Source organism: Terrapene carolina, unplaced genomic scaffold (assembly GCF_002925995.2).
Source record: "Terrapene carolina triunguis isolate 2854851 unplaced genomic scaffold, T_m_triunguis-2.0 Scaffold132, whole genome shotgun sequence".
NCBI classification, from domain to species: Eukaryota; Metazoa; Chordata; order Testudines; family Emydidae; genus Terrapene; species Terrapene triunguis.
The window spans coordinates 2,201,325-2,216,749 of NW_020664483.1; the positions used below are offsets into that span (position 1 = coordinate 2,201,325).

The 15,425-nt window shown below is 40.1% G+C and overlaps 1 protein-coding gene across 1 annotated transcript in view; it reads right to left on the reverse strand.

Moving 5' to 3' along the window:
- SOS1 (SOS Ras/Rac guanine nucleotide exchange factor 1) overlaps positions 1 to 15,425 on the reverse strand; it is an 85,409-nt gene that overhangs the window by 25,297 nt on the left and 44,687 nt on the right. Inside the window, exons 9-12 of the mRNA XM_024202577.1 lie at positions 10,617 to 10,744; positions 8,964 to 9,619; positions 1,326 to 1,407; positions 589 to 711 (exon numbers count right to left, since the gene is read on the reverse strand). Coding sequence (XP_024058345.1) covers positions 589 to 711; positions 1,326 to 1,407; positions 8,964 to 9,619; positions 10,617 to 10,744 — 989 coding nt within the window. The remainder of the gene's footprint in view (positions 1 to 588; positions 712 to 1,325; positions 1,408 to 8,963; positions 9,620 to 10,616; positions 10,745 to 15,425) is intronic.

Below are 15,425 nucleotides of genomic sequence, written 5' to 3' on the forward strand. Positions count from 1 at the left end.
GTGAAACAAGCTACACAGGCAAAAGTGCAGGTTTGCCAGTATAACTGAGTCTACAGTAGCCTTACTGCTCCATCCCTCAAGCCACTAGAAGCACAGATTTCAGAAAACCCATTAGGGAGCATTAGTGCCTAATTTGCATTGTAGCATTCTAGAACCTAAAACTTTATAAAAGCTGACCCCTTAACCTGTCCTCACTTCTCTATTTCAGAGAGTCTTCAGAAGGATTCCGAAGTATACCGAAGGTGGGAGGGATCAGTGTGCATCTGCAGAGACAATACATTCAGAAAACTCCATTTATAAGAAAATAACTTTTTTTTTATTATCCAATGAGTTATGTACTGTAAAGAAAGGAGCTTTGTGGTTCTATAAATGTTTTATAAGCTGAATCAATGAAACTGAGGATGCGTTACTAGGTGGGAATCAGGTTCCCGATTGCTGTGATGCAAACTAGGCATAAGTGCCCCCTCATAGCTTTACCACTTTGTCAGTAGCTCTGTGGCTCATGAAGAATGACAAGAGACTCCTTGTGGGAATCTGCAGAGGCACTCTACGAAGGAGAAGTTTTATCTGCATTTCTCTAATACTCACCGCAGCTGTACAGGTTGTATATATTCTTTCCTAAATCGTTTCAACTCTGCACTAAGAGGCTGATCTCCATTCTCCATAGCTATACGATCAGCTTCTGTTGGCTCAGGCTCCGGAATTTCAAACCTAGCATGGGACAAACAAAAAAGTCTAAACCTTTACATTCATTTAAATGATGTATACAGGAACCAGTAATTTGTTGTGTTAACCTCTCTCAGAACATGCACTAACAAAACTATTAAGAGTTTGATTCAATTGAAGATACCTCTGCTTTCTCCCCTGCTCATCAAAAAGTTTAGAGGGTTTCCATTAAATCAGGCCCTTACCAGTTAGTAAGTGTAGAGCAACCACTTACTAAATTGGAAATAATAATAAATGTATCTTATGTCACTACATAAAAAAAATAAAATAGAGGATATCAACACAGTCAAAGTATGTGCCAATACAGATTGCAAAATGACAAAACTTTTGGGGCAAGATCCTCATCTGGTGTAACTCAGCGTAACTCCACTGACTTCAATCAATCTTTTGGACTTCATAATCCTTGGATATGAAAACTTTTAAGAGAGACCAGTGACAAAAATTGAAGCTATCTTTTTAAAATGTTAAATTTTAAAATAAAAACATTTTTTTAATCCTACACCACATTAAAAAAAAAAGAAAAAAAGAAGAGAGAGATCCCTCCTCATATGGACCAGTGCAGCAAGCACTCCAGTGAAGATACAAAAAAAGTCACATACCTTTCTATCAGAAGACTCAATAGTTCTTGAGGTTTGCAAAAGGATCTATATGTTGTGAGAAACGTCCGAACAAAATTTGGGTCTAGGGGACACACAAAAAACACATTGCTTTCATTTCAACAAATTTGCTATTTATAATACTTCACAAGGATTCAAAGTGAATGGTTTTCTTTAAACCTAAGTGTACTTGAAAACACTCAGACTATTAATGGATACCTGTTATACAGTACACTCAACATTTCCTTGTTATTTTAGTGACAATTTAGAACTTTTTGGCATGGCAATACAAGGCAGAATGAATAAAATCAATTTCAACTGCATTTTAAAATTATTCACAAAAAACACTTGTTTTTCCTCTCTCAATTATTAAAAGAACTGGAAAAATTCTTCCAATGTTGCACTTAGTGCATTTTTATAAATGCACATAAATATATGCCATTTTATGAGTGAGTCATCTAGTCTAGCACCCTATTTATGATAGTGACCAGTGCTAGATGTTTCAAAAGAAGGGGTCAGAAACCCTATAATGGGCTATTATGGAATAATCACCACCCCTCCATCAAACTCTCTCTAGAACACCCCCATGCCGCTAACCCTGCTTTGTTGTAAAATGGTAGAGGTGTTACCTGCCCACTTCACCCCAAATGGTCTCTCCTAACATGTGTTAACTCCTTATCTGTTCCACCTGGTATTTAGCTGTGACACTCTGAATACCTTTCCCAGACCTGAAGAGCTGTGTGTAATTTCAAAAGCTTGTCTCTTTCACCCACATAAGTTGATCCAATAAAAGATGTTAATTCACCCACCTGTCTCCTTAATAAGATAGTCATGCAAATAATGAAAATAGGGGATTTCCCTTTACTCAGTATGGGATGAGAATGTCATTTTTACAGAGCTGAACTGCACTTTTACACTTAAAGACAAAACCTTTCAAACTTGAGTGCCAAACAGTAGGTGTTTACATCCAGAACTAGGAGCACTTGAATTTTTAGATGCCAAACAATGGTAGTTTCAGGCAGTCAGCACATGTGAAAATCAGGCCCCCTATTTAGATGCCTGACTTGGCTCCAAACTCAGAAACCATGAATAAAACTATTTAACTACACCTCTACCCCGATATAATGTGACCCGATATAACATGAATTCGGATATAACGCGGTAAAGCAGTGCTCCAGGGGGGCGGGGCTGCGCACTCCGGTGGATCAAAGCAAGTTCAATATAACGCGGTTAGATTTTTTGGCTCCCAAGGACAGCGTTATATTGGGGTAGAGGTGTATTTGTCTATAAGTAGTAGTGTTTCCACAGAATGATTTTCATTATATATTATTAAAACACACAATGTGTACCCTAAACATGTTTTGTTTAAACCAAAGAGTAGAATGCCTCCACATAATTTAAAAATGTCCTGGCTATTCTACATCTGAGTCATAGCTATTGTTATTTACATTAGAATTTGAGATCAGTGTCTAGAGCCACAGAATCCACAGCAGCGTAGTTCCATTTGAGGTAAATACAGCAAAACAAATCTAACTTTTTTTTCTTTCAGTTTCTGATTACAAATGTTCTCTTACTAATAAAATCAGTGGCTTAAAAATAATGTATATTCTATAGCTAACCAATTTGTAGGTTAAAAAAAATACAGACAACTCCACTTAGTCAGGATGTCCGCTCATGTGATAATTCTCCCTTCAATACAGCCAATTTAAAAGCTAAAAAAGAACAATAACTTATTCTACAAGGATTTATAAATAATCACCCTTGAATTCCTTAAGAAAGGAAACGGACACTATGCTGACGCACAAATACTCTTAACATATCAAAGCTTTAAAAATAGAACAGCACTGCCCTATAGATAAAAAAATTGCCAGGACTTTCAAAACGAGGAGCCCCTAACCTTAATGCTCTTACACAAACATCAGGAAAAGGAGGGGGGAGAGAGACACACACAAACAGGTTTATGAAAACAGGGTCAAATGGTCTCCGTTAGTGTTTAAACTCTGTGGAAAGGGGCTTGATGTAGGGGAAACGTCTCCAGGCAGAGATGTATCGAACTGTCCCATTACAGGGAGGATGCAGTGGTTTGCCATCCATGCCTCATGGAAAAGGCTGTGGGGCCTGCCTCCAAACCTGGTGAATCCCAGGAGGCCTGTGTCATTACACTGGCTCTGGCCACTGGTGGGTGCCTGACTCCCTGGCAGTACTACGCCATTGCAGCTGCTCTACCAGAGATTTCATCTTGGTGCCAATGGGAACATTTTTTGCAGATAAGTCAATGTAGCCTAGGGGACAGACAGGTCCACCCCAGTAGATGAAATCCTGCATAATCAATCATTATGGACCTCTGATTGCAAAAAAACTGAGACCTGATATTTGATTTTGCCTCAGATCATTCAGGTCTCGAGTATGCAACTAATTTAGCTACACTCTGCTGTTACTTAGAGTACACTGCATTTATGTCACCTTAGAGTGCCAGGCCCAGCTACACAATAAAAGCCTGCTTTATAGGATGTAAGACCTTCGGGGCAGGAACCAAATTTTTGTTCTGTTTGTAAAGTACCTAGCTCAATGGGATCCTGGTCCATGCCTAGGGCTCCTATGCACTACAAATAATAAATAATAATGCTGACAGCTAGAGAAGTTACACCTTTAAGTTGAAGCGCTAAGAGATTTGTGTGCAGCAGTCACACCTTTTCTCAAACAGTGCAATCGTGCACTACATAAGAGACTAATATAATGCATATGCACAAAGGTGCAGAGTTAAGGTTGAACACAATTTTCAAACTTCTCTTAACAGAATTTTATGTATGGTGGGGAAAAAAATTATACAATCTGGAATCATTTGGCTAGATGTCATCAGAATGCCCTTTCTTAGGCACCTGAGTAGGTCTTGTAAGGTGAGCATATGGAGCCATACTCTCAGCTCACACACATTATGTAAAGACAATAGGGGCAGAGATACTGTGGAGGATTGCCTCACTCACTGTGCATCTCCTAAAAATGCAGTAAATCACTGCACTCTTTGCAAAGTATGTAAATTCACTAAAAAGCTAGGTGACTCATGAATAGGCATCAAATATGTTCACTGAGACTGGATCTAGTTTCCTATGTCGTAGTGCTTCCTGGTTAAGTCACTGAACCTCTGTGTTCCTTTGTTCATCTGAAAAGCATGGCTAACAATGCTTAGCATACACAGTGTTTCTCTCATTCTTGGATTTCAAAGCCCTTTGCAAAGGTGGGAGTGCATGAGTAATTCTGTGGCTGAACTCAGGTCTTTAACTCTAACTCAATGCCTATCACAGTACCTCCCCAGGGCAACATAGGCAAATCAATTTTTCTGTCTCAATTGTGTGACCCTGAACAAACCAAATAACCTCTCTGTGCCTCAGTTACACCACCTCTAAGCTTTGTTAAATAGGGGTTGTAAAGCAGAGAATTATTAAGTGCATTTGGTGGAAGAAGTGGACCTAAAAATCAGGACTCTTCTTGGCTACCACCGTATGCTTAGTACTATATGTAGGTTAAGGGGGCATTTTGGTGGGGAATACAGCAAAAGAAACATCTCTTTTACTAGATCCTGTGTTCCTAAAATAATTTAGAAACTGTTCCTTTTTGGGCAGATAGAACTCTAGAGAGAAGCTCATATCTCACTGAGCACAAGCATACAAATAGGGGGTCCTACCAACACTAGGAACAATGCCAAACTTATTAATAACTTGTATCAAATCGTTGTGTATGTGCAAAAGGTGAGTCTCCAGCCAAATCAAAACAAGCATTCACCAGAAAACTCAAAAAGGTACTTCTCCTTTGGGTCTATTGCCCTTCTAAATACTACCTTCATTTCCCCACTTATTTTAGTGCTCAAACTTTTCAAAACAATGTCACAAAACCAATTCTACTTAAAATGTCTTGGCTTTTGCTCTCAAACACTGCTGAACTGCCTTTGCTCCAACTTCCAAAAAATTCACGGGACAGAAACCAAACAAATAAAATTTCTTCCCCAGAGGCTAAAAGGTTTGAAAAGTTATGAGCAAATGAGAACAGAGACTTAAAATAGCTTTGCTGTAACTGCATCTGGAGTACTATGTTTATTTATTCATACCACATTTTAGAAAGATATTAATAAATGCAAGTGCATTCAGAGAAGAGCAATAAAAGTGATTGTGAGAGATGGTAAGGAGAGATTCATTTACAATAGAGATTAACAAATGAAATATAGATAACTTGGTTAAAGGATAGCAAAGGGGGGGGGAGGGAAGAGACAAAGCCACCTACAAATATTCAAGGTTCTAATCTTGCAACGTGTAGTGTATCAGTTACTGAAGAACTGGGCACCAAGGATGGAGAGCAATTTACAATAGTTGTAATGGAATGAAATTGAGAAAGGAAAAAATTACAACTGAGTATGAGGAAAAGCCCTCATCACGAGATGTATTTTAGGGTATGGAATAGTCTCCGTAGGGAAGTGTTGGAAGCACAATTACTTGGGATTTTCAAATTAGACTGGCAAAAACACTGGAAAATGTATTCTAAAGAAAAATTCCATGCTGGTAGGGGTTGGATTAAATGACCTAATAAAGGGGGGGACCAACCTACAGCCTACCAGAGCACTTCATAAGACCCACGGACTGCTTCAAACACAATATACTAAAACTCAATTCATTAACGTTTTGTCGTCATGTTTACATCATTTTAGTTTATACAACTGTGTAAACAGACAATACAGTACATAGAAACGATCAGTGGCGGATTTAGAGTTAGTGGGGCCCTGTGCCAAGCTTCATTTTTGCCGCCCCCCCCCCCCCCCCCCCCCGGGGGGGGCCCCCCCCCTTTTCCCCCCCCCCCCCTTTTAATTTTTTTCCCTGCATTTTCCTCCTGGGGCTCAGGGTGCAGGGTCTGGGTGGGAGTTAGGGTGCAGGAACAGGTTGGGGTGCAGGGTCTGGCCAGGAGTTCGGGTGAAGGAGGGGGCTCAGGGCTGGGGCAGGGGTGTGGAGCATTTACCTGGGGCAGCTCCCGTTTGGGGCAGGGGTTGCAGGTGTAGGGAGTTCAGGTGGCTCTGCTTGTCCTGTGGTTGCCCTGCAGGCACCGCCCCCCGCGGGTCCCACTGGCCACAATTCTCAGAGCCGCCTCCCACCTCCTCCCCCGGCCAGGCAGAGCTGGAACGCAAGGGCTTTAGGGGCTGCAGCCCCTAAAGCCCCACCCCTTTCTGAATCCAGCCCTGCGAGCAGGGGCTGGAGAACTCAGGAGGAGCAGGGGCAGCCACGCAGGCGGAGAGAAGCGTCGGTTTCCCCTTCAAAGCGCCGCTTCTCACCGGCTGGCTGCGCGGCTGCCCTGTGCTCCTCCGGAATCCTCTGGCCCACGTTCGTAGCGCTCCTGCCACCCGCACCTCCCGCCTGCTCCCCTGAGGGTGCAGGTGAGCCTCCGTCCCTGCTCTCCTGCTCCCCACAGCCCCCCTGCAAGGGCTGCGCCAGCGCTGAGCTGCCTGAGTGCCCGACCCTGGGGCCCCTTTTTGTTGGGGGGCGCTGCGCCACGGCACTGTGTGTTTCATGGTAAATCCGCCCCTGGAAACAATCTACCTAAATACATAAAACAAGCTGAACGTAAAATATAAATCAATACAGGTGATTTTAAATCTGATTAAAATATGTAGAATCTGTTTGGCCCACACAAGATTGTGCTAGGGTTTATGTGGCCCTCCTGTGTAATAAGGTTGGGCACCACTGACCTAACAGATCTTCTCCATCTCTGTCAAAGAATCCAACCCCAATCTCTGATACAGCCTTGATACTGATTCCTAGCTTAACCCTGTCCAAGCCAAAGAACTGCCTTAGCCTCTCCCTGGTGAAAGCCAGCCTCTCCAAATGTGTTGGAAAATTCTACTACTGTAACCTGTTTTTCCAATAGGCTCTAAAGTCAGTCGTGGGATTACAAAAATCTACAATACAGGATCTAGCAATAATTGAAAAAAAAAAATCATCAGGAAACAGAACAGAAAATTCCACAAAAGTCCTACCCTCGACTCTTCAGGAAAGCATTTTTTGTTAAAGAAAAGTAAATAATTACATATTTTAAAAAGTCAGATTTATTCAATATAACAACGTTATAAAAAATCAAAATAGATAACTTTCTGACATGAGGGTGGGGGGAAGCATCCTGATCCTTTGTCTAAATTGGCAAATTACTGAATAGTTTAAAAAAAAAAAAAGTGGAGTGTTAAGCACTCAGTTATCCTAAATCAGATTAATTTTACATTAAAAGAAAAAAAATACAGCACTGAGTTATTGTACTGCATACTGTTTTGACTAATAAATGTAAGACTTTAGGTTCAAAAATGAACAAACCAATTTTCAACTCTGTCTTGGGAAGAGGCACCTTCTTTAGGAAATGTGCACATTTAAAGCTTTGAAGCAGTAAACCAGAGAACCTGGTTAACATTTCTGCAAATGCAGCACATAAAGTAGTAAGAAGCAAGGTAACTAGGGATGAGTGCTATTATGGATCTCTCTCTACCAAGTACAGACATTGGTATTAAAAAGCCCTAAAGTCGAGTATAGTAGCTTTGTCCCTTTAATAAGCCTTTATACTGAAATTCAGTTAAATTTAAAGCAAGAAACATGCAACGAATTGTTCCTCTGTAACTACTAAATTGATATTATATCTTGCCTCTTTGCTGCATGTTCATTTCACTAGCTGCCTGTGCAGGCACAGATTGAATTCAAGGTTGTAGTTTTAAAATAGAGAATATAGAAACTCTTTCTGAGCCTGTGGCCCTACAAATATCACCACAGCTTATGAGGTCCAAACAGATAGCAACTCTTGAAGCCTGGAACATACAGGAAGTAGTATTGTGTATGGCCCTGGTCCTGCAAGTACCCATGTATGAGAATAACTTTATGCACATGCATAGTGCCAGTGAGTTCAATGGACTGGGGCCTATATTTTTATGTCTATAGTATTGAGGCTACATAAAGATCTCCTCTCTGGAATCCAGACCCTTAACTCAAAAACAATTTTATTTCAGAATGCCTTTTGCACCGTAAAGCATGTTGATTAGTTGAGGTTTTATTCAAATTGTTTATGGATTTTTTTTTTAAAAAGGGTAAGTCTTTTAATCTATTTTTACGGTACCAATGTTTAGTATGCTTTTTAGATCAGTGTTATTAGGCCACAGGGAACACCTGACAACAGAACAGCTGTGGTTCTGCTGAACAAGAAAAGGCTGGATTTGAATGGGCCAAATGTTATGGTCCTGTTCCACAACAGCTCTGTACTTGCACTGGGGTGGGTAAGGGCAAAGCAAAGGCAGGCTGGAGGCAGAGCCACAAGATATAATACTGCTATCATCCAGTTCTTGCCCTGTGACAGTGGTACATTAGGGACTGCAGAGAGCTTCTTCAGATACTGAGCTGAAGTGGCTTCCACACAGAAGCTCTGCAGCCACGATGTTAGACATCTTATATTCTTAGTCAAGCTACTGCATCAAGACGCTGCACATACAGACTGGAGCTTTGCAAAACCACGAAAGATGACAGTATCTTTCTTCTCATTCTGTATTAATAAGTATTGATGCAAAGAAATTAGGGTTTTAGTAAAATAATCAACAGCTTCAAATATTCTAAAACAGCTTAAAGGCTGCCTCACCTGCATACATGTGGTAGGTCAGTCTCTCAATGAGTTTCACAACAGTTCCTGCCTTGAGGATAGGGATTCCAGATTTGGGCTGCATGTTTTCTTCAAATACAATATTCTCTTCAGAGTCTGGTTCTGCAAACCTATAAAGCTCAGGACTTGGAAATCTCATCTGCTCCTCCTTCTCTTCCTGTAGCATTGTTACATCTAACATTCTTTCCAGAGTGCTTCTGTACTGTAAAGATATCAATGCTGCCATCCAATTGTTTTTCTCTTCTGCTGATTTAGCAGCAAAAATAACACTGTTCTCATCTTTTAAAATAATTTCAAAGGCATGTTTATATTCATTAGTGTCGTCTTTATCATTGATTTGTACCTTTCGCATAAAAATTTTTTCTTTCAGACGATACTCTGCATTGCTAGCACCTGGAAGTCTTGGCTGGCCATGATTCGACTTACAGCAAATCATTAGTCCATCAAAAAGGAATATGTGTCTCTCATGTTTTGCGCCTACTCGTGTGAGAGTTCCTTCCATTATAAACTCATTACAGCACTGTCCAATGTCCTTACCCTCCCAACCATCAATGTTTTTCTGGATCTCATTCATTTTCTTGATTGCTAGTTGTTTCCCCTTCATCTGCTGACTATAGAACCGACATGCAGATTCACTTCAGTGAATGAGAGTAGTAATAAAAAAAAAGGAAATACATTAGTTCAGAAAGGATAAAATAATCTATTCCTTCCAAATGAGAAGGTAAATACACCCTCAAAGACACACATGCTAACAAGAGAATAATTTTAATGAAACTACCAGTATGGAGAAAGTGCTTGCTAATTCCTAAAGTGCCTCATTTGGATACAAGCATTCTATGTGTTATCAACGATGCAATGTAAAATGTTTTTAAATGGAGTGCCTAATCAGCAAAAGGCAAATTGTTACAGTACATTTTTACATGCTCTAACATGTATTCTCAATTTATTTCCATTATTAAGAATGCACTTTATTCTACCTTCCTCAATTAGCAGCTAAGCTGTATGATGCATTTATGTCTAAGCCTAAAGATTCCATTTTAGAGTACAAAATTGGATTAGTTATCAAAAAATATTAAAATAGTCCTAAATTAATGTATTGAACAGAATTTTTAAAAACACCTGTTCTATATTACTTATAAACTGGCACTGCATGAATATTGTCATTTATTTTAATCATAACCAAATATATCTGAAGTACACAACATTGCAAGTAATTACTGATTCACACTTGAGCTTGGTTTTCAACTGTGTATGCACACAAAAATCTGTTTAGATAATTTAAATGGTTCCATGACATAAGAAATATCTACTTTCAACCATAAAAGAAATGCACATTAGCAATTATAATTTTACAAATCCACTATCTGGAAAAAAAAATCTACAATTTATCTTTCCTTCTGCTTACCACTAGATTCTCAGGATGTCTTGACCAGTTGTGTGCAAGGACACATACAAATACGAAAGGTTTTAAAACAATAACAAATTATCTTAGCTTTGTATGTCACTTCCTCTGAAAAAGCAGGCTTGTCACAAACTATTTTGTTCATTGTTTACTGAAAGAGGAAACTGGGAACCCTGGATTTATAGCAAAGCATTGAGGGCTGAAAGCAGAAAAAATGGAAACATGTTTACCTAAGTCTTCGCTTTGCAAGACTTTTGGAGCATATCCTTTCCATACTACTCTGAAGGTTAAGCAGGGCTGTTATCGCTTGCTTTAGACATTCTTTATCCTCTTCATCCTCACTCTTCTCTTCCAGTTGCTGTGAATATTGAAAGCTAAATATTAGAAAAGTGTTGAAGAATGATGGTATATGCATGTGTGAAAGCATTACAAATAATCTGTTTAACATATTGAGAAGAAATCTCTCCATTTCCTGGGTTTGTGTTTTTTTTATTATATAAATCACAGAATAATCTACATTAATTAGATGCATTACCAACAGCAAGGGGGGGGCAGGGGAGTCCCCTTTAAGAGAAGAGTTCCTGGTCTACCCCAGGACTCAGCTGTGCTAGGGAAGAAGCTACCATTCTACTCCAGGTCTGTCCAGTCCACCTCATGCCACCAGCAGTATGGGAGAGAGTCCCCTTTAAGAGAAAGCCTCCCTCACTGGGCGAGGACATAACTGGACATGTGTGTTTATCTCTAAATTAATAGGTTTACAACTCACGTGGGAGGAGCTGGTTGGGTGTTTTACATTCTTGTGGGTTGGAGACATAAAGGGGAAGCTTGTGTGTCTTTCTGAGGGATGTGAATGTGTTTGTATGATGTGCAGCCTCCTCCATATTACACACATGAGGATTTTCCTGGGAGTAGGGTAGATTGATTCATGGCCCTGTGGGAAAAGGGCTGGGAAATGAGGCTGGAAGAGGTTACACTTCTTTGTGGGAGAGGCACATGGAGGGATAAGGCTCTCTGTGTTTGGGAGGAAAAATGAAGAAGAGGTACCAGTGTGTGTTTTTAAAGCCCTCTTTTATAAAGGGGTTCCTTATTTTAGTTTGCCAATTTGGTTAGTCTGGGATGGAAGTGTAGGGTTTGTTACTGTACGCTCCTTTGGGTTTGGTTGAATAAGGGGTAGTAGTTACATCATTGAGATGTCTTTCGCAGTCTACCCAGGAGGTCCCTATTTGGGTACCTAGCTGTGACAGGTAGGTCCTTTTGCTGGCCACCTTAAAGTGACTCAGAGTGAGGCAGCACTGCCAACAGCTTCAGGGATGGAGCCTGAGAGTTGGAAGGGACAGGAGCATGTTAACAGTGAAGGTCTGGGTCCTTCTATCCCTATACTGGATGGGGAGGCAAGGATGAGACAAGGCAGGTTAAAAAAAATGGTGCTAGACAAATCTGAATTGAGATTTTCATTTCAGCTCCTCTGGTTTAGGCTGCAGTTCTCTCAGGGGTTAGGGTATCAATGGAAGCAATTCCTAGACTATGGTTATGCTTATGAATACATCGGTCGGCTGTCAATAATTAACAATTCTCGGATTCGATAAGAGATGAAGCTCTTATACATACCACCAAGTACTAGCTCAACAAAATTGTGGGGTTTATTTGGCATATTTGGTCTCAGGCAGGTATCAGTGCCACATGAACCCCCGGGTGAATCAGAGTGGAGGTGGTGTGACTGTGATTTGCATCCAACTTTAAATGTAAAAGGTGTCCCATTCCCAAACTGGATCAAATATAGTATATCCAACTTTGTTTGAAAGTCCTGGGGGAACGTTACTTCTTTCCATGACCTGTTCAAGTTAATTATCTCATGTTGTAGACACAGGTGCTGATAGCAACAACCTCAGCATTCCCATGGATGGCCAACTTTCTGAATCAATTTAGTTTTTCCTGGTCACCATGAGGCCAATGAGACTATCCCTGGTGGTTTCTGGTTCAACTCTCATGGCTGACCACACTCTTGATGTAGTGTTTGGACTGGGACTGGAGATGTGAAATTTGGAAATTAAACCCCTCATAGAGAAACCACAACGCCCATTAAATTAGAAGTTAGGGCACACAACCCATCACAATGAAGGATCCATTTAGACTGTGCACTATCATACTAACACAACCTGAGCGTTTCCAGAGGGCTCTCAAGGAGAACACTGATCTCCTGACAGAACACTCAATCAATGGTTGGTGGGATATTTGCATCTTATCCTGGTGAGGGGGACCACTAACAACCTCTTAACCTGGCTATGATCTTGCAGGTTGCTTAGTTTATATCTGACCTGTAACAACTCCAATGTGAGGGAGGACAGCTCAAGCACCGTTGGCAGGAGTCTTGGGATGAAATGGATTGTGGCATAAAGATCTTTGAACTCTTATATTATAGCTGTGCATGAGACTAAATAGAGGTTCTTTGCCTCCACCACAGTACCCACTGACAGTCTTTTCTACTGTTTGCAACCTGGGTTTCTGGTTGGATCCCCAGTTATGTGCGGATGATCATCTTTCAGCAGCAGACAAAGCTATTACTTACTATGTGTCTGCCTCGGAGGTTGCAGCCTTCTCTTTCCAATGCAGAAAGCTAGAGGCAGCTTTTGAGCATATGGAAAAATGCAGACTGACTTGCTTAAAGGTCAGGATTCAAAGTAAATGAGATATAAGTAATTCTATCACATACTTATGAGATATACGTAATGTTATCTGGGACTTTGATTTAGCATAATGCTATTTGATGACACAGGTTGAAGACCATGGAAAATAAAAACAGGTCCTTGAACCTGTGCGTTTTGGTGTAAGAGAAGCAGGAGTAAGAAAATACGTAGTTCAAGTCATTTTATTAATGAAATACTTGTACAAAAATTTGATCCTATATAAATGTATACAATGCTTTTTAGCTCTCCTTCCTAATATTGTGCAACAAGAAAGAGCAGTAGGGAGAACAATTTCCTTAAGGCAGTGAAGAGATTAAAAGGTTTTAAAAAAATTCATCACAGACCTTTCATGTTCATGTTACTAGGTAAAACAAGCTTGCAGGTTATTTTATCCTGATAAGCTCTAATACATGACTCAAAGAAATAACTTTTTTTGGACTCTGATGAAGCCCAATTTTTAAAAAGTTACCTGTACTTCCAACTCCATATTCAAATAAAAATCAAGTGTTCAAAGCGACTAAATGAATTTAATCATACCAAAGTCTTTTTTTAAAGTTAACATATTTAGAATTTCAAAGTTTTAAAAACGTTGTGTGTACCAAACATGCATTATGAATATGGTTTATTATAAGTGTTACCATTACTGAATTATTTCTTACAGTCAAAAACAGAATAGCTATTTGCAAGGTTTTATGCTAACCATACAAAAATATCCCCTTCCCCCCCCTCAAAAAGGCTTCTGCCTTCATCTGTTTCTTTTGAAAAATCTTTTTTTCTTTCTAAAGAAATAGGTCGTGCAGGGAAACATGGTAGGAGGGAGAGTACAGGAGGATTTTTGTAATCTAGTGTCAAATTTAAAACCTACTTTCTTGGAACATATTGGGTCATGAGAAACAAACAGGATGTCAATGGACTTATACCACAAAAAATTCAAACGGCCATTAAAAGGCCCACTGATTTATTGTAGATGTCTAGTGCCACCTAATGAATCACTGCAATAACTGCAAAGTATAGGTGTTTAAAGTCTCCTTTTATAAAGAAGCAGAGCATGGAGGAAGGTCTAGCTATGCATGACTGGGATACTGAAGGGATCATGGTCTGTTTGGAAAACTCTCTCTATTTTTACCGGGTCCAAGAGTTCATACCCTCTTCCCCAAGCTGTTAAAGTCATGGAGCACCTCTATCTGCCAGTCAAACATGCTCTGGTCTGAAAGAATAACCAGTGGGCAAGAACTCAGAAGCTATAATTAGTTTCCATACAACAATAGGTTTCGTTGCATACACATAAAGACTAAAACCCTCAGTTCCTGTTAGGCTCAGCCCACCTACATGATATAGTACAGGAAACCATACCCACAGGTACACTGCCCAGAGACCCTGACCAAAGCTCAACAATTAAGATACGCAAGAGGAAATATGTATACAGCCATTCCAGCAGTTGGAGGATGTTAGCAGTTGGAGAATTTCTTCCAAGTTCAAAAATAAATACTGCACAGCAGAACAGATTTGAGGGCAAATAGGATATAGAATCATCTACTGTCCTCATGAATGTCAGCATGAGACCTGCTCCACTCTTTGGGGTATTAATCAAACCTAAGTAGTAGTAGCAGCAATAAGAAGAGATCATCCACCTTCAAAGGAGGATTAGATGTTTATATGGCAAACAAGAGTATCCAGAACAACAGTTGATGGTAACAACAAATATTGTGAAGGATATAAAAATCGCACGCTTCCACGGCTTAAATCAATCTCTAACTATTACGGATTAGGATCAGACCTTCATGGGGGCAGATTATTCTAAATCTGCCAATTGTGGGGTTTCTTATACCTCCCTCTGAAGCATGAAGTACTGGCCACTGTAGGAGACAGGACACTAGACTAGATGAACTATGGATCTGATCCAGGAAGGACCACAGGAAATGCCACTGTAAAAGGGGGCCCATTCAACTACAAGGGTTAGTTCAGTTGACCAATACCAAAAAGTTATAAGTGGCTGAATACACCAGAAATTCAGATATAAAAAAAATTCAGCCTGGATTATGACCCAATACAGGCACAACAGAAAAACCTGAGACAGGATCATTAGGTTTAACACATGCAAATACTAAGCAACTTGTGACATAGGAGAAGCACAAAGATTATCGAAGGCCTAAACTGCACCTCCTCCAAGAGGAGACAGGAGCAAAAATATTCCAAGCCCATCTGTGACCTGATCCAAAGCCCATTAAAGTCAACAAGCCTTTCAACTGATTTAAGAGTCTTTGGATCAGGCGAATAACCCCATAACCTACTTTAGATAAGACCCTGAGAAATCAGACAGGGCATCACACAGGCACAAAGGATAGGCAATCTGAA